This window comes from Aspergillus viridinutans, assembly GCF_018404265.1.
Source record: "Aspergillus viridinutans IFM 47045 DNA, scaffold_4, whole genome shotgun sequence".
In the NCBI taxonomy this organism is placed as follows: Eukaryota; Fungi; Ascomycota; class Eurotiomycetes; order Eurotiales; family Aspergillaceae; genus Aspergillus; species Aspergillus viridinutans.
This window is the reverse complement of record NW_025091220.1, coordinates 479,316-499,222: the sequence shown is the minus strand read 5'-3', so window position 1 is coordinate 499,222 and position 19,907 is coordinate 479,316. Positions and strand designations below refer to the sequence as shown.

At 52.1% G+C, this 19,907-nt stretch overlaps 7 protein-coding genes across 7 annotated transcripts; 5 read left to right on the top strand and 2 right to left on the bottom strand.

Annotated features, from left to right (window-relative positions):
* Positions 1–407: 407 nt before the first annotated feature.
* Aspvir_006186 (uncharacterized protein) lies at positions 408–1,169 on the top strand (the record flags this gene model as incomplete). The annotated part of the gene is made up of 1 exon (XM_043269394.1): positions 408–1,169. One exon carries the CDS (start codon positions 408–410, stop codon positions 1,167–1,169), a length of 762 nt encoding a protein of 253 aa, XP_043125329.1.
* Positions 1,170–2,116: 947 nt separating this feature from the next.
* Positions 2,117–4,258, top strand: Aspvir_006185 (rDNA-binding RNA polymerase I transcriptional factor; the record flags this gene model as incomplete). The annotated part of the gene is made up of 1 exon (XM_043269393.1): positions 2,117–4,258. One exon carries the CDS (start codon positions 2,117–2,119, stop codon positions 4,256–4,258), a length of 2,142 nt encoding a protein of 713 aa, XP_043125328.1.
* Positions 4,259–5,334: 1,076 nt separating this feature from the next.
* Positions 5,335–6,354, bottom strand: Aspvir_006184 (alpha/beta hydrolase; the record flags this gene model as incomplete). The annotated part of the gene is made up of 1 exon (XM_043269392.1): positions 5,335–6,354. The coding sequence occupies one exon, from the start codon at positions 6,352–6,354 to the stop codon at positions 5,335–5,337; it is 1,020 nt and encodes a 339-aa protein (XP_043125327.1).
* Positions 6,355–7,581: 1,227 nt separating this feature from the next.
* erdS (aspartyl-tRNA synthetase, cytoplasmic) lies at positions 7,582–10,428 on the top strand (the record flags this gene model as incomplete). The annotated part of the gene is made up of 1 exon (XM_043269391.1): positions 7,582–10,428. The coding sequence occupies one exon, from the start codon at positions 7,582–7,584 to the stop codon at positions 10,426–10,428; it is 2,847 nt and encodes a 948-aa protein (XP_043125326.1).
* A 495-nt stretch (positions 10,429–10,923) lies between these two features.
* Positions 10,924–11,735, bottom strand: Aspvir_006182 (uncharacterized protein; the record flags this gene model as incomplete). The annotated part of the gene is made up of 2 exons (XM_043269390.1): positions 10,924–11,400; positions 11,451–11,735. 2 exons carry the CDS (start codon positions 11,733–11,735, stop codon positions 10,924–10,926), a joined length of 762 nt encoding a protein of 253 aa, XP_043125325.1.
* Positions 11,736–12,709: 974 nt separating this feature from the next.
* On the top strand, positions 12,710–14,497 carry Aspvir_006181 (tubulin alpha chain; the record flags this gene model as incomplete). Its single annotated transcript, XM_043269389.1, has 6 exons — positions 12,710–12,734; positions 12,819–12,859; positions 12,975–13,001; positions 13,093–13,168; positions 13,231–14,185; positions 14,275–14,497. 6 exons carry the CDS (start codon positions 12,710–12,712, stop codon positions 14,495–14,497), a joined length of 1,347 nt encoding a protein of 448 aa, XP_043125324.1.
* A 993-nt stretch (positions 14,498–15,490) lies between these two features.
* Aspvir_006180 (EF hand domain protein) lies at positions 15,491–19,723 on the top strand (the record flags this gene model as incomplete). Its single annotated transcript, XM_043269388.1, has 6 exons — positions 15,491–15,503; positions 15,559–15,794; positions 15,863–15,986; positions 16,064–16,252; positions 16,319–19,629; positions 19,694–19,723. 6 exons carry the CDS (start codon positions 15,491–15,493, stop codon positions 19,721–19,723), a joined length of 3,903 nt encoding a protein of 1,300 aa, XP_043125323.1.
* Between the last annotated feature and the right edge of the window lie 184 nt (positions 19,724–19,907).

Genomic DNA, 19,907 nt, shown 5'->3' with positions numbered 1-19,907 from the left:
AAGACGGTCTGGCTCTGGAGACGAGAGATCCAACCATCCCATTTTCTTTTGCTGTGCAAACAGATACGAGGATATCCGGTCTCTAAATTCATTCTCGTCTCTCTCGAAGAGCATACAGTAGAAGCTTGAAACGACAAGCTTCTACCACTCATATCTGATAGCGGACATTCCGTCGATCGACTTCCATTCCTTCTTTGACACCCCACCGGCGATCGTCAGCGTCAGCCACGCATTCTTTTGAAGCCAATTTGACGTGCGCAACTATAGCGTTTAGAAGTCCTAGATTGAAGAAGATTTTATTGTGTACGAACGACAAAGGATATCTGATTACGGGAGCGAAATTTCTACAGCCGATCTATACACATCATTGCGACAAGAATCCATCGCCAATTTGATTGCAAATCACAATGTCGACCATAACTCGAGCCTTTACCAAGCGCCACAAGCGTCCCGAGGTCTCTGCGCCAATGCCCTATCGCGAAGGTCAGGTCAAGTTCACCGCGGGGACCATCAAGCGGGGAAAGATTTCTGGACCGGTCGAGTTAATCTCCACAACGAACATGTTGGCCTACAATGCGCCCGATATCCACTCGGCTGTCTCTTCGTCATCTTCCTCTTCACTGCAGTCTCCCGACGACTCCGAGCTGTCTTTCTCTCAGCGAAGCTTTGGCTCTCCCGTCACAACTCCAGACGATTCACCGATTGAGCCGAACTCCTTGTCGTCATATTTTCCGAAGCGATCTGCAACAGTGACTAGCCATCCTCGGTCGTCAACCTCGACCACCTCGTCGACAGATGCACCCTTGGTGCCCAAACGCGCTCTATCGCATACGAAACGATCTCACCAAGAGTTGGCTCGCCAGCGTTCCTTGTCACGGTTGTCTCCGCCACCATTGAACTCCATGCGCAACAGCCCCTCCATCCGAACGACTCAAGATTTCTTCAAACCCGAGCCCCATCCGTTCGGGAAGGAGTTGGAGCAGGTCAATGAAGTGGCAGAGGAGTTCAACAGCAGCGCTACTCGCGTGCTCGATGAGGAGGAGATGGTCTTGCTCAACAAGGGACTGAGGAAATTTACAGCGAACGACTATCTTGTTGAGATAGAGGAACTCTATGGGAGCATCTTCGACGATCATCTCGGGCCAGTCGCCACTGGGTCTTGGCTTTGAGGTTCTCGGATATCCTCGACTCCCGTAATTCGAACCTGAGAAGGAGAACTGGAATTTCCTTCCCTTGTCAATTCCGACTTGTGTTACGACCTACCTTATTCACTCGTTACGTGTGCCATGTGTTTCTGTTTGTCTATTTCAACCCCTTCTTGTTTTGCCCGCTATATACCATGAGGTGGTTTCCATCTTCTCGCGTTGTATGTAAATATTATTGACCTCACTGCAGTCATTTGTTTCCGCATAGGTTTGTGGATCTGCCACAAAAAGGACATGTGATGAACAATGTAACTCTGATGCAATTCATTCCTACTACCATGTCCATGACATCATCCTGTAGTTTCAGAAATCATTATGACCTGTCTCATCGATCTGTATGCAGGTGTAACAGGTGTAACCTGAATATTATCAAGAGCAGATAACGACATGTTACCTAAGCAGGGAAAGCGTAGGGTTTCGCGACAAAGAAGCTTGGGTCACGCGTTGGTCACGCGCGGGTCACGAGTCAGAGGGCCTCTGACTCCACACCGCCCCACAGAACGAAAAATTTCCAGTAGTGTACAATTCTCCGCTGGTCTCAACCATCTTCGTCGTTTTTCAGGGCGGCTCTCAATCTTCATTGCCTGTCCGCATATAGCAGTCTTACTACATCATTTCAGATTGCTATTTATCAGGCAGACAGATGAAGCTGCCTTCAACGTCAGCTTTCCCCCAGCGCGCCCATTATTAATTTCAGTAGCACTCCAGAGTGGTAACACGCACTGGCCGTGTCGTGTGCTCTGGTTTTTCCATCAGCATCATCAACCTGAATAGTTCTCAGGAGTCAGGAGATTTCCACTAAGATCTTTTCCCCTCTTGTCTTCGAAGACGAGAGCAACAAATGACACGACGCTGGGATTCGCGTCGACCAACCTCACCCCAACCTTCTTCCCGATAGACTCGAGACTGTCATGGTCTCCTTCGCCACTGCTGCGCGCAACCCTACCGGGGCGATCAAATCAGTCAACCCTCCCAAAATGCTGGCCAACCTTTCGCCAGTGCCCATTTTGAAAAATTCCAAGACGAACATTGCGGCAGCTGCCGGGGCTAAACACAAGTTGGCCGACATGGATCTTTCGCTGTCACCCTCGTCCTCTGTTGCTTCCGACGGCAGTGATGGCACGCCCAGTCCCAGGAAGCGGGTTCGGGTTCAATTTGATAAGGAGGTGGAAATGCGAGAGGCGTCCTGGAATAGTCAGGAGAAGGAAACAGCCGTGAGTACAGAGAAGAGCGCGGCCGTGGTTCGTGAAGAAGTGCGCAGAGCTATCCAGCGGCATGTCTCTGGAACGGACAGCGAAGCCTACGATCGCATCAAGGAGATTTTCTCAGCAGATCCTCGGCGTCTGGACGAAGATGGCCTGCCTTCCGAAGATTTACCGACACACACTACATTGAAGCATCATCTCATGGGTCTTCTGTCGAACGTTGCGTCGCTGGACCGCAATTGCAACGGCTTGGTCAATGCAGTTCTGCACAGTGAATGGCTCGGGCGGGATGAGTCGTATATCAAGTTGTACATTCGATTTCTAGGTAACCTTGCGGCGGCTCAGGGAAGCTATCTCGGGGCGGTCTTGAAGATGCTGGCCAACAATTTTGGGGAGCTCCCAAAGGGGACAGGCAAGCTACCTGGATACGCCCCTGTCCAAGCAGCAGAGATCTATAGCAGAGCTCACATGGCTCTACGTCATGTGATGCAGTTGATTCCGTCTGGTAGTGGGACCCTATCCCCAATCTTGTCTATGCAGTTTCCCTTCGATACCGATTCCGCAAAGGCCAACATTGCGTACACGCGGAATCTCCTAAAGGTCATCAGTTACGCTCCCGAGCTCCAAGCGGACATTCTAGCTCTCATCACGGAGAAAGTCGTGAAGATCGATGTCCAGATTCAGGTAGATATGGAAGACATCGAGGACGAAGTGGGCGAGGATGTTCTTCACGCAGTCTCGCCTGAAGCCACGATGTTGGAGGATAACGAGGATGAAGTTGACGACAATGCATCCGTCGCTAGTGATGATTCCCTAGACGTGGAGTCCCGGCGAGTCAAGGCCGTCAAGGATAACATACTCAAACTGGATGGCATGATCGACTCGCTCTTTGAATACTACGCCCCGCCTTTCGCAACGGGCACTCTGGATGACAAGGAAAATGCGCTTGATTTACTTCTTAGCCATTTCCAGAGTATTATCCTTCCGACTTACCGCTCCCGCCACTCTCAATTCCTCCTCTTTCACTTCTCTCAATCGTCGCCGATTCTGGTGGATCGATTTGCTGCCACCTGTGTTCAGCTCATCTTCAACAAGATGCAACCTGGAATCCTACGGCAGTCCGCAGCAGCCTACCTCGCCAGCTTCGTTGCCCGCGGTGCGCACATCTCTGGCGAGGTAGTAAGAGATGTCTTTGACCTCCTAGGCACACATTTGAACAACCTCCGTCTTGACTATGAGGCCACCTGTCGGGGCCCTGATCTCCGCCGCTACGGCCCTTTTTACTCTACGGCACAGGCGTTGCTGTATATCTTCTGCTTCCGCTGGCGAGACCTGACGACCGCAGCGATGGAGGGCGACACCCCTGAACAGATTGATGAACTGGAGCCAGAAGAAATCACCTTCCCTCCATCGGTCAAGGAGGTCCTCCACCAAGCGATCCATTCAAAACTGAACCCCCTCAAGGTCTGCTCGCCTGCGATTGTGTCTGAATTCGCACGTATGGCCCAGCACCTCAACTTCATGTACGTGTTCAGCATCCTCGAGACGAACAAGAGACTGCGCGTCTCATCTTTCCGGAGCATCTCAGCCATGGCAGATCCGCGCTTCAGCCTTGTCGAGCGAGAAACTCGTGCCGGCGATGATCTCGGTTATCAGCTTGATGCCTATTTCCCCTTTGATCCATACCAGCTGCCTCGCAGCCGCCGTTGGCTGGAGAATGACTACGTCCACTGGCGCGGTATTCCTGGGATGGACGACCAGGACGAAGGCGACTCGGACAATGACCTCGACGGGAGCGACTCAGAAGGAGACCTAAGCGATGTCACTGGGACCGATGAAGATGACTGAATATTTTGAAACAAAAAGCCTCGTTCGATTTTTCTATTCATGCTCAATACCCCACAGCGTCTTTATCATTTCTTGCATCTCCAGCCGTCTCTGGACGAGTTTGATCAAAAAAGCAGAAAAAGTGATTTTATCTATTTCTTCACCATCATGCATGGCTGGTTAGCGTGGCGTATGGGTGTGATCTCGTTTGGTATCTTGTTCGGATATCAGCCATGTTTCTGTTCCTTGGTGTTTACTACGCTGGCATTTTGACTCGATATGGCGCTATGATGTGAATGTACCGGCAGCTATCTAAATGGAATTAAACATTCAAAAATAAATATGAACAAATGCAAGTATCCTGTAGACTTTTAGACATCATCTGTTTGCCACATGGCAACCTCAGAGAATGCAGCTGCTACATTCCTCTACCTTACTATTTCCCCTGCATCTACCTCTATAAACCTGATTTAATCACTACTGTCTAGATCAACCCGACCTAGAAGTCTGAGAGTGCATTGACCACATGTAGATAGACCTTGGTACACCCATTGAATGCACGAAGGCTCGTATCGTGGACCTCGGCAGAGAGGTATCTGAGATACTCAAGAATGATGTCATAGGTAGTATGCTGGCAGCCGAGACCTGATACCAGACACGCGAACATAAGCTTCAACGGCTGGGATGAGAACCTGTCATACAGGGAAATGGCGTTATTATCATGGACGAGAAAGAAAATTGTGGTTGGTCGGCGGGGAGTGCCGATGCTGGGATCTACAAAGGACCAGGACCCGTACTTGGAGGACGTCTACCTTCCTGATAATGCCTAGGTACTGGTTCGTAAGGATAGCATGCTGTCATTCAAAGATAGTCATTTGTTAGTGTAACATATTGTTAGAGGATACTGTACATCTATAACGCCTAAAACCGATAGATTGGAGACCGTGTCAGGAGCACCGCCATTTTCCCTTTCCATGGCTCCGTATAACGATGGACAAAACGCTCGAGTAAGTGACTTTAAGAAAAAAGGAAGGGTGATGGAAAGGAAAGGAAGGAATAGACGGGATGTATAGATACTGATTCTGTATCGCAGAGTCTTATCTATTAAAGATGGCTTTCATGTCCGCACAGGCATCGCTATAGAGAACATTGACTTTGGCTTGATCCCGGAAGGGATTCGGCGACTTATCCCAGGCATGCCGGGCTTTTTCAATCATCATAGCCCGAACGTGTTTGCCGGAATCTTTCAGTCGCCGCATGAACTGCTGGCCCTCGTTCATCAGCATGTCCCATTCGCAGATGTACAGAAAGATATCGTGGGGTAGAGCATCCCTCAGAATCTCATCTGTCGCTCGGACCGGTGATGCGTAGGGCGAGCAACGGAGTTCATGATTCGGCAGGTAGGCGTTATCGAAAAGATCCGTCAGGAACTTCGGAAGCGTCTGTTCTGGCATGATGCTCGCGGCGCGGCGGAAGGCACGCGACTCCTCAAAGTCCAGGATCGGGTACCAGCAGAAGAGAGCGACAATGCTAATGTCGCCAGATGTATCCAGAAGCTGCTGCGTCGAATTCGCCCGATCGAGCGGGGGATCCCGCTGCTCCTTGGCCATCAGGCTTCGCAGCCTTAGAGGCACAGTGACAGCTAGATTGCCGCCCGCCGAGAAGCCACTCAGAGCAATTCGGGTCACATCCAACCCCAGTTCGGCGGCATGGGCGGCCAGATATTGGAGTGCTTCCACACCGTCATCCACAGCAGCGGGGAACGGATGCTCTGGACTTCGACGGTACCCGACGCTGACTACCACTGCTCCGACCTCCTCGAGGATGCATTGGGCCCAGCGGGAATCGTCGGTGGGACATCCCAGTGTGAAACCGCCTCCGTGAAAGTTGACCACTACGGGTAATCGGCGACCCTCTCTGCGATTCTGGTGGTAGTCAGGTGGGCAGTAGAAATGTAGATGGATCTGCGAGTTGCCGGAACGAACGGATCGGACGAAGGCTGGACGGGGAGGACGGGGAGCCGGTAAGTCGTGCAAGAACATTCCTATTCGCATCAGGAACCGCCAAAAGACGGCCTGGAAGTAGAGCCACAATCGAGGAGGGGCATGAGAGGCCATGGACGTCGATCTAGGAGAACAATGATCGCCACGAGTCTAGATGCATACGCGGGAAGCAAAAGGTCCGGCAGGGACTGGCCCTAAGGGAGCGATTACCTAAGTCAGTACCCTGAAGGCCCGAAATCCAATAATAAACAGATAGAAATGTGAATGTTGAAAGCGGAATATGGATGGAGTGAACCGAGGGATCATGGGAGTTGGGAATGGAGGAAGAAGTCGGTATTGTGCTTAGAGTGGACAAGACGCCAGCCAAGAAATCCAGAGAGTGTCAGATGATGAGGAGTAAAGTATCGTAGATACATTATTTTAGTATGGATGTGATAATGAAAAAGGGGCTTGGATAAGGTTCATTTTTTGAGGTATGGATGATATCAGAACAATGCCTAGTTTTCTTCCAAGTGTGCTTAAAATAGAGCTGATTATTTGAAACTTTTACTGCTTGGAAGGTCTCGCTCTTTGATGCCGATGTAGCACTAGTAGCAGTATCATGGGTTGTACAGAGTACTCTATATCCATAACAAGTACATGTATGGTAGCCTACCCTCAATTGCATTAAAAGACCATACATACCTAGCAATTGAGTGGCACGATCTCTAAGGTACTTAGTAAATTAATAATAATATAGTAAGCTACCTTGATTATACAGCTGGATGGGTTGATGGCAAAGTGCCTGGATGCCCCTCTGTTAAGGCTGACACATGCGTCACTGTACTGCGGGCGATGACATCACCCCCAGCTGTTTTCTCGGTCTTCTTCTTGTTCTGAGATCTTCGTTTCTTGGTTGGACTCTGAGAAAGCTTCGAATTGTATCCCTGAATTCGGGCATATTCATAGAAATACTTGTCACCTCCTTAAGAGTTTATCAAGACTGTCGATCGTCCTTCGTCAGGGAGTCATCATCATCATCATCTTCTTCTTCCATCCCATGCATCTAAGCAACTAATACATATCAATTCTCCTTGAGCCTAAACTCCTGTGGCTGATTTACATTCTCCTCGTGTTCCTTTCCGTTCCGAGGTAACCTTACTAAGGCTCTACGGCTTACTCTTATATTCCTACACTCCCGTCGTACTTCTTCATTTTTCTTTTGTGGGCACGAGGTTTCCCCTTCTGATTCTCCAGATTCTTTTCATTTCATAAACCAAATAACTGGTCTCGGATGATCTCTGGCCACCTGCCTGACCATACACCGCCATTGACAATCTAGGTGGTCTCTCATCCGTCGCCATGTCCATTAAACGTGCTTTATCTAAAATCAAGCCCAAGGCCGATGACGATTCGGGCAAAACATCCATATCTCATGTGTCCCCCTCGCCGCGTCGCAGCATCTTCAGTAGCTTCTTACGCGATCGCGATTATGTTTCTTCCTCTGACGATGTCTCCGACGATTCTGGCACAGGTTCTCTGAGCAAAAATCAGCAGAAGCGCTTAGCCCGCGAACAGCGCCGAAAAGATCGCAGTCGACTCAGTGAGGAACAACAATCGGATGACTCCGAGCGGCGCCGCAAGGAAGAGATCGCACAGGCGGCTCGCGAAGAGACAGCCGAGATGAAGGCTCGCTACGGAGAGCTGCCCTTGCTTCAGTCCACTAGTCGTCCGCGAGAACCTCGGATTCGTCTGGAGGATATCTCTTCGAGCAATGTCGGCCAGGAGATCTTCTTCACAGCCCGCCTACACATTATACGCCGGATGAGCTCAAAGTTAGTCTTCCTCATCTTCCGTCAAGCGCTCACTACCTTCCAAGGTGTCCTTCACGAGAAACCTGGGGCCAAGTCCATTGCGATGATTCAGTGGGCTGAACATTTGCGCCTGGGTTCCATCGTCCGCGTGCGTGGCATCGTTCGAGAGCCCCAGGTGCCAGTGTTGGGCTGCAGTATTCATGACGTCGAGTTTGATGTCGAACAGATTCACCTGCTCGTCCACCGCGAGGAACCGGTTCCCTTTAGCGTCTACGAGGCCGAAATTCGCACCGCAGAGGAAGACCGGGTGGAAGGCCGGCGCAGTCACTTACCTGACCGTACGCGGCTTAACAACCGTATCTTGGACTTGCGCACTCCGACGTCGCAATCCATCTTCCGGCTTCAGTCTGCGCTTTGCAATATCTTCCGATCCTCCCTTGACGAGCAAGGGTTCATAGAGATCCATACTCCCAAGCTGCAAGGCAGTGCCACCGAGTCGGGTGCCAGTGTCTTCCAAGTCAACTATTTCGGTCGCGATGCTTTCTTGGCCCAGAGTCCTCAGCTCGCCAAGCAGATGGCTATCGCAGCCGACTTTGAGCGAGTGTACGAGATTGGCGCTGTGTTTCGGGCCGAGAACTCCAACACCCACCGCCATCTGACAGAGTACACAGGTCTCGACATCGAGATGGCGATCGAGGAGCATTATCACGAGATGTTGGACGTTTTGGATGCAGTGATCAAGAACATGCTGAAGGGCGTCTATGGCCGCTACCGCCGCGAGATCGAGATCGTCAAGCATCAGTTCCCCTCGGAGGATGTTGTGTGGCTGGAAGAGACACCCATCATCCGATTCTCGGATGGTATCAAGATGCTCAACGACTCCGGGTGGCGTGATGAGGATGGTAACCCACTGCCTGAAGACGAGGACCTGCATACCCGAGACGAGATACGGTTGGGTGAGCTCGTCAAGGAAAAGTACGGGACCGATTACTACATCCTTGACAAGTTTCCTGTCGGAGCTCGTCCGTTCTATGCAATGCCCGATCCCGAGGACCCTCGCTTCACCAACTCCTTTGATATCTTCATTCGAGGCCAGGAGATTGTCTCTGGCGGGCAGCGTATCCACGACCCGCGTATGCTGGAGGAAAGCATGCGCCGCTCGGGCATCAATCCTGACTTCATGGACGATTATTTGGAGGGTTTCCGCTGGGGCGCTCCTCCGCACGCTGGAGCCGGTGTTGGTCTGGAGCGGTTGCTGATGCTTCTTCTCAAATTGGGTAACATTCGTCTCGCGTCGCTCTTCCATCGGGACCCCAAGAGTTTCCCGCCTAAGCCCCCAGCTTTACTGCTTCGTCATCCCGAATCGTCCACCATTGAGCCACCATGGCAACGGGAGGGACGCGGATCGCTTGCAAAGGACGAAAGCGAGTTGCAGCCATTGGAGCACCTGATCGCCAACTACGGAGATGCCACGTCCACCTCATGGGGCGATGAGCGTTTCAAGATTTGGCGAGACATGGCCACGGGCGCCGCCGTCTCGTACGTCCCTAGCAGTAGCAACTATGCGGTGATTCCCGGCAACCCTCTATGTGATCCCTCGCAGTACAACCGTGTCATCACGCAGTTCCTGCAGTGGATGCGACGTGAGACCAAGTACAAACCTATCTGGCTCCTTTGCTCTCCAGAAGTCGAGACTATTCTGGGCGAGAGGCTCGGCTGGCGCAGCTTGTCCTGCATTGCTGAGGAGCGTGTGGATCCGTCCCGCAACCAGGCCGCGTCCGATGGCGAGATTGCACGAAAGATCAGGCGCGCGGAGAGCGAGGGTATCAAGGTCGTTGAGATGAAGTACGGCGAGATGGTCCCCGACGACGCCCGGGAGAAGATTGATGCACGGATCCAGGATTGGCTGGCGAACCGTAAGGGCACGCAGGTGCATCTGTCTGAGATCCGTCCTTGGCGTGATTCGGAGCACCGCTGGTACTTCTACGCTGTCGACAAGTCCGGCACCATCTGTGCCTTTGTCGCCTTGGCTATGCTGTCTCCTCATTTTGGCATGCAGGTCAAGTATAGCTTCGACTTTCCAGGCTCTCCCAACGGGGTCATTGAGTACATCGTGACTCATGCCATTCAAACAGCTGCCAGGGCCGGCACCAAGTCGCTCACTTTCGGAGCCGGTGCAACTAGCACCCTGACACCTGGTCATAACCTGCACGGAGCCAAGATCAAGATGCTCCAGCACACCTATGAGACTCTGGCCAAGCAGTTCCATCTCGTGCGCAAGAGTGAGTTCAGGGCCAAGCTGGGGGCTCATGATGAACCTCTCTACATCGCGTACCCACCGCATGGACTAGGCTCGAGAGGTATTCGGGCTGTTCTGCACTTCTTTGAAGACTAGAGTGGCGGATGTACCAAGCCCGACCCGTTGGTGAAACTCATACTCAAATACAATCACGAGGAATGTTGTGACACGATTTGTGAATACGATGGATGCACTTGTGGCATTTTCCAGCAGTAGACTTTTGGTTCGAGCGAGACTTTTCTGAAATGATCTAGAACCATTCATGTGCCTAATAATTTTCATGATGCTTCAGGACCCATCTTTGTTGATGCCCTTTTTATTCCCCCTGATGCCTGTGATTTATCATGTTTTCTAAACATTGTGCTCTGTCTAGTCATACCTGTTGAATAATACAATCTACTCTGCAAAGTCGTCAACTCCAACCAGTAATTCGAAAAATAATGCCTTATAGTCGACCCTGACATACCGAGGGAGTAGTTGCAAAGCTGACCATATCAAGATTATCTTCCCTAGGTCTAGCATAAGAAATGCACAGTAGCATAGTATACAAAAATTATAACTCGAGTCATGCAGCTCAACGGAGCTCCCAACCTACCGCTTCTTCTTTTCATCTCCATCAACAGTCGTACTACCACCAACCTCCTGCTCTATCATCCCCCCAAACGCCCCCATCACCCACCTTGCAAGCAAGACAGCAACCGCCCCCACAACACACACATACCCCGCCGTGGGCACCAGAGACCGCGGGAACACATTCCACAGGAACGGATCGAGGATCACATCCGCCAACACAGGGGGCACATTCTCCATGAGCGCCTTGTCCAGCGAGAAGTAATCCGCTGCGGCGCGGATCCGCAGGAACAGCACCGAGTCGGAGGTTGGAGCTGGGTCCCTGGACGAGGGCGGGGGTTGCCGTTTGCCGTTGCGGACGAGGGGGTTTGAGGCCGAGGTTGAGTCGTCGAGGGCTGCGAGGCGGGCTGACGAGTGGAGGCTGATTGCGGAGAGGAGGGATGGGTCTTCCATTGTGCTGGAGAGCGTGAATGTGTCCAGCGTGAAGGACGTGGGTTGCTTTTGTTGGTGTTAGCGTGTACCTGAAAGGGGGAAGGATGGGGGCGTACAGTTGCCAGATAGCATATCCGGACTTCGTAGCGTTGGCCTGGCGTCAGGTTTTCGAGGAAGTACCACGAGTCTGTTCCTGGGGAGTCTGGGGTAGGGAATGAGGCATTGAGGTAGGTTCGTAGGGTTGGATATGAGGGGGAGAGTCGCTCGAGGCCCAGGTCGTCCAGGGTGGAATCTGTTGAGGGGATGGGTGATGGTTGTGGGGCGACGAAGATGGTTTTCTCGACGTTGGCAACGACGAGGGGGAAGAGAGAGAGGAGAACAAGGGGTTTAAGATTCTTCATGGTGAGTGTACTATTGGTTCACTCAGATGTATTGGCGGTTGTGAAAGTGGTTTATATGGCCATGTTGGCTTGATATGAGATAGAGTAGATCTGAAAAAATGTTAGCATATGGTGTCTGGATCAATGCAAATTCCTCTAGGGATACGATTAGAAGATCAGAGTACAGCATAGAGCGCAAGGACGCCATATCTTGAATACATTCTATATCATATGCAGAGCTATTCAATGCCTGTGTTACATTGCCATTTTTTGGAACTCTCCGCGGCAATTGGTAACACCGCATCAATTAATTGGCTGGTACTACAGCAGTACTATCAAATTGCCAAACGAGATGGACTACATACCTTCTATCGAAGCGATCTTTAGATGAAACGTATCGAGTTGAGGCTGTTGGTTGGATATCAATCTTCAATACATATGGATGCCGTCACGCGTTCACGTGATTCTTATCAACGCTGAATAAGCATTGTTGATCCTCGTCACGGGACTGCGAGCGAGACTCGGGCATCTGGCGGTCACGGGCCTCGATCAGCCAATCACAGGCGGTGGAACCCAACGCGACCCAACCGACGGATCAACAACGAACAAGAACGCCAGCTTGGGGGGTGACAGCGCATTTATTATTGAAGACCATCCCAAAAGAGTGTCCACAACAAATTGATCAGGTCTGGTCAGTCTTCGTCCGAATTGATCATTCTTAGACCTCGACTTTCTCCCCTCCCTTCATCTTCTCCAGATTTCTTCAATTACCTCTCAAACCCCAGGGTTAGTATTCCCCCTTTCTCCCCCCTCTTCGATGTTGTGTGCTGCCCTGCCCACCACATTTTATGTTTTGTGGTGTCCGTTTACTTACCCCTGAAACACCCATACAGCAGATCGTCTTGGGTTTTTTTCGTCCTTCATTCCTCCCTCCTCCACCCACCTTTCTTAATTTATCCTTTGTGAACGGAATTTAGTCAATCGAATCCGACAAAATGAGAGAAGTCATCAGTTTGAACGGTTTGTCTTCCTTCTATCTTCTTCGTTTGACGTGTTGTTTGTTTTCTGCGGTTCGTGTTACTAATGTTTTCTCCCTTGATACAGTCGGTCAGGCTGGTTGCCAGATCGCCAACTCTTGCTGGGAGGTATGCATTGACCATGAGTTCACCGAGTGATATTGCACTCAAGGGAATGGAGGATGGAACGTACATGGATGACTGGACATTGGAGGGTCAGGCTAACTTTGACGTTTGATTCTAGCTTTACTGCTTGGAGCACGGCATTCAGGTACGTGGGACAACATCCTGATTTTCATCACAATTGGATGTTATCTCTTCATATCGACGCGTAGATCGACTGACATTTTGCTGTCTCTCAGCCCGATGGTTACTTGACCGAGGAGCGCAAGAAGGCCGACCCCGACCACGGATTCAGCACTTTCTTCTCCGAAACTGGTACGTTAGCTGTCCACTCCCTCTCCTAGTTACGACCTTAATGATCTGACAACCTCCTAAAGGCCAGGGCAAATATGTTCCCCGTACCATCTACTGTGATCTCGAGCCCAATGTGGTCGATGAGGTCCGCACCGGCACCTACCGTAGCCTTTTCCACCCCGAGAACATGATCACCGGCAAGGAGGACGCCTCTAACAACTATGCTCGTGGTCACTACACCGTTGGAAAGGAGATGATCGACCAGGTTCTCGACAAGGTCCGCCGGGTCGCCGACAACTGCGCTGGTCTCCAGGGTTTCCTGGTCTTCCACTCTTTCGGTGGTGGTACCGGTTCCGGTTTCGGTGCTCTGCTGATGGAGCGTCTCTCTGTGGACTATGGCAAGAAGTCGAAGCTGGAATTCTGCGTCTACCCTGCTCCTCAGAACGCTACCTCTGTTGTTGAGCCCTACAACTCCATCCTGACCACCCACACTACCCTGGAGCACTCCGACTGCAGCTTCATGGTCGACAACGAGGCCATCTACGACATTTGCCGCCGCAACCTCGGCATTGAGCGCCCCAGCTACGAGAACCTGAACCGCCTGATCGCTCAGGTTGTGTCTTCCATCACCGCCTCCCTGCGTTTCGATGGCTCCCTGAACGTCGATCTGAACGAGTTCCAGACCAACCTGGTCCCCTACCCCCGTATTCACTTCCCCCTGGTCGCCTACGCTCCCGTCGTCTCTGCTGCCGAGGCTTCCTACGAGTCCAACTCTGTCAACGAGATCACCTCTGCTTGCTTCGAGCCCAACAACCAGATGGTCAAGTGTGACCCCCGCAATGGCAAGTACATGGCCACCTGCCTGCTCTACCGTGGTGATGTTGTGCCCAAGGAGACCCACGCGGCTGTCGCTACCCTTAAGACCAAGCGCACTATCCAGTTCGTCGACTGGTGCCCTACTGGCTTCAAGATTGGTATCTGCTACCAGCCTCCTCAGCAGGTCCCTGGTGGTGACCTTGCCAAGCTCGACCGTGCTGTGTATGTCCCCTTTCCTGTTTTCTTTTTCTTACGAAGAAAGAGCCAAAAAAGGGTAAAAAAAAAATGAGAGTAAACTAACGGAAATGTAGCTGCATGCTGTCCAACACCACTGCCATCGCCGAGGCCTGGTCTGCTCTTGACCACAAGTTCGACCTCATGTACTCCAAGCGTGCCTTCGTTCACTGGTACGTTGGTGAGGGTATGGAGGAAGGTGAATTCTCCGAGGCTCGTGAGGACCTGGCTGCCCTCGAGCGTGATTATGAGGAGGTTGCCACCGACTCGATGGATGAGGAAGTCGAGGCTGAGTACTAGATGGACGTCATCACTCGGCAGGATTCCGAAGAATGGCTGTAGAGTTTGGCCGTCCGATTTGATGCAGAGGCTGCTTCTGGTTGTTTCTGTGCTGTTGTATTGGGGACAGGCGTTTGCCAAGGTGATATACCATGGACCTGCGCGACTCAGGTTGCATGCAAATACATAGGAGAAGAAGATTGGCTTAGCTCACAGACTATGTTTTTCTTTGTCTGATATATTTTTAATATCCCGAAGCAGCGATGAAATTTTACCCGCTCGTTCATATAAACAGCACTTGGAAATACGAGATTGTAATTATCTTTTAATTTAGGGAAAAAAGAATCCATTGGAGGTTTGTCAAGAGCAATGATCAAGCAGGTTACAATTACAGAGAGAGAGAGAGAGAGAGGGGAACGAGAAGTGGACAAGAAGAGAAAACAAGCAGACAACAGTAAGTTGTCATGGCAGTTGAAGACTTCTTTTCCTCTGTTCAGGAATTATTGATGAAGGTGAAGGTGAAGGTATACAAAATGGTGGATCCAGAGTGACATAGGCAGGGAATAACTAGGTAGCTGTTCAGGGACCTCGAGCTATGGTTGGGTTACTCCCCCGGAACCCGAAAGGAAGCTAAGGAGAAGGACATCATCTCTCCCTCCCTCACCTCCACTCTACAGTTACCTTAGTCTCAACCTCTCCTCCAAAGTCCGAAGCTCCATTTCTTGGTTGCCTGCTTGTCCTCAAGACTATTATTCCCTCATCTCTTCCTACTTTCCTGCAACATTTTTCTCTTACTATAATCGAGCCGTCCGTATAAGTCCGCTTCCCCCTCGATTCCGTCATCCCGTCTACTCCCGTTCCCCCATTCCCCTTACAATTTGACTCCATGCTCGTGGCATCATCTTCACTCTAGTCCACGGCATTCCGCTCCACCACCTCATACGCCACAATTCAACGGGTATCCGCGAAATTTGACCGAAGGAAGAGGAGGCGCACTCCTCCTGAGCTACCAACATGGCTGACAGTGGTAAGTCTCACCCACCGCAATGGTAGACCAGCCTGTCGTTAGGCGAACTCCTCAGGAGAACAACCGAACCCCCCCGATCGAACTGCAACTTCTCCAAGCGCGACGAAACTGACGGAATTCTTCGATTGTTTAGCAGCACGCCATCCAAATCTCAATTTGACACCTGAGGAGAAACGGGTGTTTTACCAGCTCTTTCAGGCCGCTGATACCACCAACCTCGGCGTCATCACCGGCGAGATTGCCGTTCCTTTCTTCGAGAAAACCAAGCTTGCACCGGAGACACTCGGATTGGTAAGTTCTGTTCCATGGATTGAGTCTTCTCGCGCATGTCTTGCTGACTGGTCACCGACAATGTGTAGATATGGCAGATCGCGGATAAGGAGAACAGGGGGCTCTTGACTCCGTCTGGCTTCGGTGTCGTATTACGTCTTATCGGACACGCCCAGGCTGGTCGCGCGCCTACAGAGGAGCTGGCCCTGCAACGTGAGTGTATCCTGAGAATCATTTGGCTACGGATGCAAAAAGGGGAAGTAGCGCTGATTTTGAATTCTTTTCTCTAGCTGGGCCGCTACCTAGGTTTGAGGGCGTCGTCGTTGAGCCTACATCTCCCACCTCTCGCGACGCTGGTGCGACTAGCCCACCGCCAGCTGGTGGGCCAATTCGAGTCCCTCCGCTCAACCCGGAAGATGTCAATAAATTCACAGCGCTATTTGAGAAGTCTGATGTGTCGAGGAGCGGGGTTATCCCAGGCATGCATCCTGCGTCTCAAAATGGGGAGATATATAGCTCTGAGGCTAATATTGCTTGCATTACAGGCGACATCGCCAAGCAGATCTTTGAACGCGCACGGTTACCGAACGAGATCCTTGGCCGCATTTGGAACCTAGCAGACACAAAGCAACGAGGCGCCCTCGATGCCACAGAATTCATCATCGCTATGCACCTTTTGGCCTCCTACAAGTCGGGCGCCATGAGGGGTATCCCTCTGACCTTACCTCCTGGCTTGTATGAGGCGGCAGCGAGAAGGGGCCCGGTGCGGACCTCCGTGGGGGCCCGACCTGGCCTCGACGTTCCTCCGGTGCCTGCCATTCCGCGACAATTCACCGGACCTCAGCGGACTCAAAGCCCTTTGAATAGGTCCCAGTTTGGAACACCGCTCACTGCCCAGTCAACGGGCGGAGATTGGCTTATCACTCCAGCAGAGAAGGCGCAATTCGATACCATATTTGGGACGATCGATACTGCGAAGTTGGGCGTCATCACTGGTGACCAGGCTGTAGGATTCTTCATGAAAGCTCAATTGCCTGAAGAAGTCCTAGCTCAGATTTGGGATCTCGCGGATATTGACGCTGACGGGCAATTGACAAAGGACGAATTTGCGGTTGCAATGTATCTGGTCCGTTCACAGCGTACAGGAAAGGAGCCCTTGCCGCAGACGCTTCCTCCCGCTTTGATTCCTCCTAGTATGCGGCGGCCTGGCACGGCGCAGGCAGTGCCGGCCCCAGTCGCAGCTCCTGCCGCGCCGCCGCCTTTAAGTGTCCGATCTGCTGCGGATGATCTCTTCGGTCTTGATGCATTTTCTGCGCCGCCCGCATCTGCAGCTCCTTCACAGCTACCCCAGTCTACAGGAGGCTCCAACACGCCGTTCCAAACGCCGGGTTCACCAACCTCCAGAGCGTCGCCTCCAGTCAATTCGACGACTTTCAAGCCTTTCATTCCGACTTCCTCATTTGGCCAGAGTCTCCAGCCTCAGATAACTGGCGCTTCAGCCGGTGCCCCACCAACTGTCCGTTCACCACCGCCTCCATCGGATGACCTTCTAGGTGATAACGACCCTGAAGAGTCCAATAAACTCACACAAGAAACGGCCGAGCTGGCAAACCTGTCCAACCAGATTGGCTCGCTCGCCAAGGAGATGCAAAACGTTCAGACGAAGCGCACTTCAGCGGAGCACGAGCTGTCTCAGACATCTCAGCAAAAGCGTGACTTTGAGACTCGGTTAGCGCAAGCCAGAGCGATGTACGAGCAAGAGGTCAAGAGCTTCAAAGCTCTTGAGGAGCGACTGAATGCCTCCAAGGCGGAGACCAAGAGGCTGCAACAAGAATATGCGTTGATCGAGGGCAGCAGGCAAGATTTGCAGACTCAATATGACCAAGTCGCTGCTGCTTTGACCGCCGACCAGCAGGAAAATGCGAGCTTGAAAGAGAAAATCCGCCACGCTAATGCGGCTGTCGCCCAGCTTAAGCCTGCCCTCGAGAAAGCGCGCTCTGACGCTCGGCAGCAAAAGGGCCTCGTCGCCATCAATAAGAAGCAATTAGCTACGGTGGAAGGTGAACGCGACAGGATCCAGGAGGAGATGGATACACTCTCGAAGGAACAACCTCAAGGATCCGACGAAAGCGCGGCATCTGCAAGCGCTGGCCCCGCACTCGCCAGCCCTGCTCTGTCCACAGCCAGTCAAAACAACAACCCGTTCTTCAGACGGACTACTACGGCATCCAGCGACGGCCAGGCAGTGGCCCCCCAGGTTTCGAGCGAACAGCAGCGTGCTTTTGACAGCCTCTTTGGCACTGCCTTTGCTCCTCCAACCACTGCTACACCCCCACCTCCCACTTCATTCCGCGCCGACTCTCGGCAGGCTTCACTCCACTCTCCTGTTACATCCGGGGTACCGACCCCCTCCGTATCACCGCCACCTTCCGTTGGACCCGTACCTGAACCACCGCAGTCTCGGCAGTTCACCCCTAACGTTCTCCCCTTGGCCGAGACACAGTCTATGACCTCATCTACTAAGCCATCTCCACCAGCCAGCAGATTCGGTGGTCCTGAGTCGTCAACTGTAGGGACTCCAGCCCCAGCAGGTGCCACCGAAAACCCCTCTACATCTACAGAACAGGGGGAAGTACGGTCTCCCTTCGAGGAGTTTGAAGAGTTGAAGCGCTTCCCCGAAGTTCCAGTCGCCGCGGGAAAAGAGGTAACAGCAGATATTTCGCCTACCACCAACGAGAACCAGACGGCAGCAAAGGACCCCAGCTTCGATGAGCTGTTTGGCGGTCCAGCACATCAGCGGTCACAGTCTCAGAACGCGAATGATTTCGAAGAAGCTTTTGCTGCTATGAAGCAGGGTGCTGAGGCACCCAAGCCTAATGGTACAGCTCCTGCCGCGTTCTCCGAGTTCCCGCCGATACGTGAGCTCGATGATGATGATGATGATGACGACGACGACGACGACAGCTCCGCTAGCGAGGCACCCTTGGGTTTTGACGACAATTTCACGCCGGCTGTTCCACCCCAAGAGCAGCAGACGTCTAAGACTGACTCGATTGAGCCGTCTCAATTGGCGGCGTTTCCTGCGCCAGGGTCTGTAACTCCGACTAGTCAACCTCCTCCCGCCGAGGCCCAGAAAAGCCCACCAAAATATGATGAGAGCGCAGAGAAGGAAGCGTCTGGCGGTATGCCACCTGAATTCAACGGCCTTTTGCCAAACCGCGAAGACCCCACAGTCGCTCCGGATGCCCCTCATTCAGTAGAAGCAGGCACTGGTGCCCCGATTGTTGGTGGGGAGCCTCAGCGGAATGTTCCCGTCGCTGCACCTGCTTCGGCCGGTACCAAGCCTAGTGCTCCCGATTTTGACGCTGCTTTTGCTGGAATGGATCTTGCCCCCGCGAAAGAAGCGGAAGACGATGATGATGACGACGACTTTGAGCCGTCTGACAATAAAAACACTGCAGATTTCGACTTCTCTTTTGACGCGCCCTCACAGCAGAAGATGGCAGTACCCAGTGGCAGCCCTGGGCATGCCAACCACTCTGATTTCTTCAACTTTGATCAGCAGGTGAACGCCTTAGGTCATAATACCACCGTATCACCTGCAGCTTCCAACTCGCAACCGGCAACGCACGACTGGGAGACCCTCTTTGCGCCTCTGGACAATACTCAAGGCGCCCCCACCGGTACCAATGGGGCATCGCAACCGGCAGCGTCCGGGGATAGCAAACCGCCCGGATGGGCCCTTCAGACAGATTCTGTGGAAGATGACCAGATCCTACAACGGCTTACGGGCATGGGCTTTCCCCGCGATGAATCGCTCGCTGCATTAGAGAAGTTCGACTACAACATTGACAAGGTGAGTACACCGACTATTTCAGCTTGCAAAAGAGACTGAATTGACATTTATCTTTCCGATTCAGGCGGTGGATTTCTTGACCTCCAAGTCTTAATGGCCCTTCATTTCTGCACATAATCCATTTCACTCATTACTCCCTTTTCCTACATTCTCCAGCTTGCCAGAATTTGATTCCATCTGCATGCATATCCGACTCTATGTATATTTCCCGCCGGTGCTCTAGCCATGTCCACTATTTAGTGCACAGAGCCCGATATAATCTAGAACCTGAAGATGGA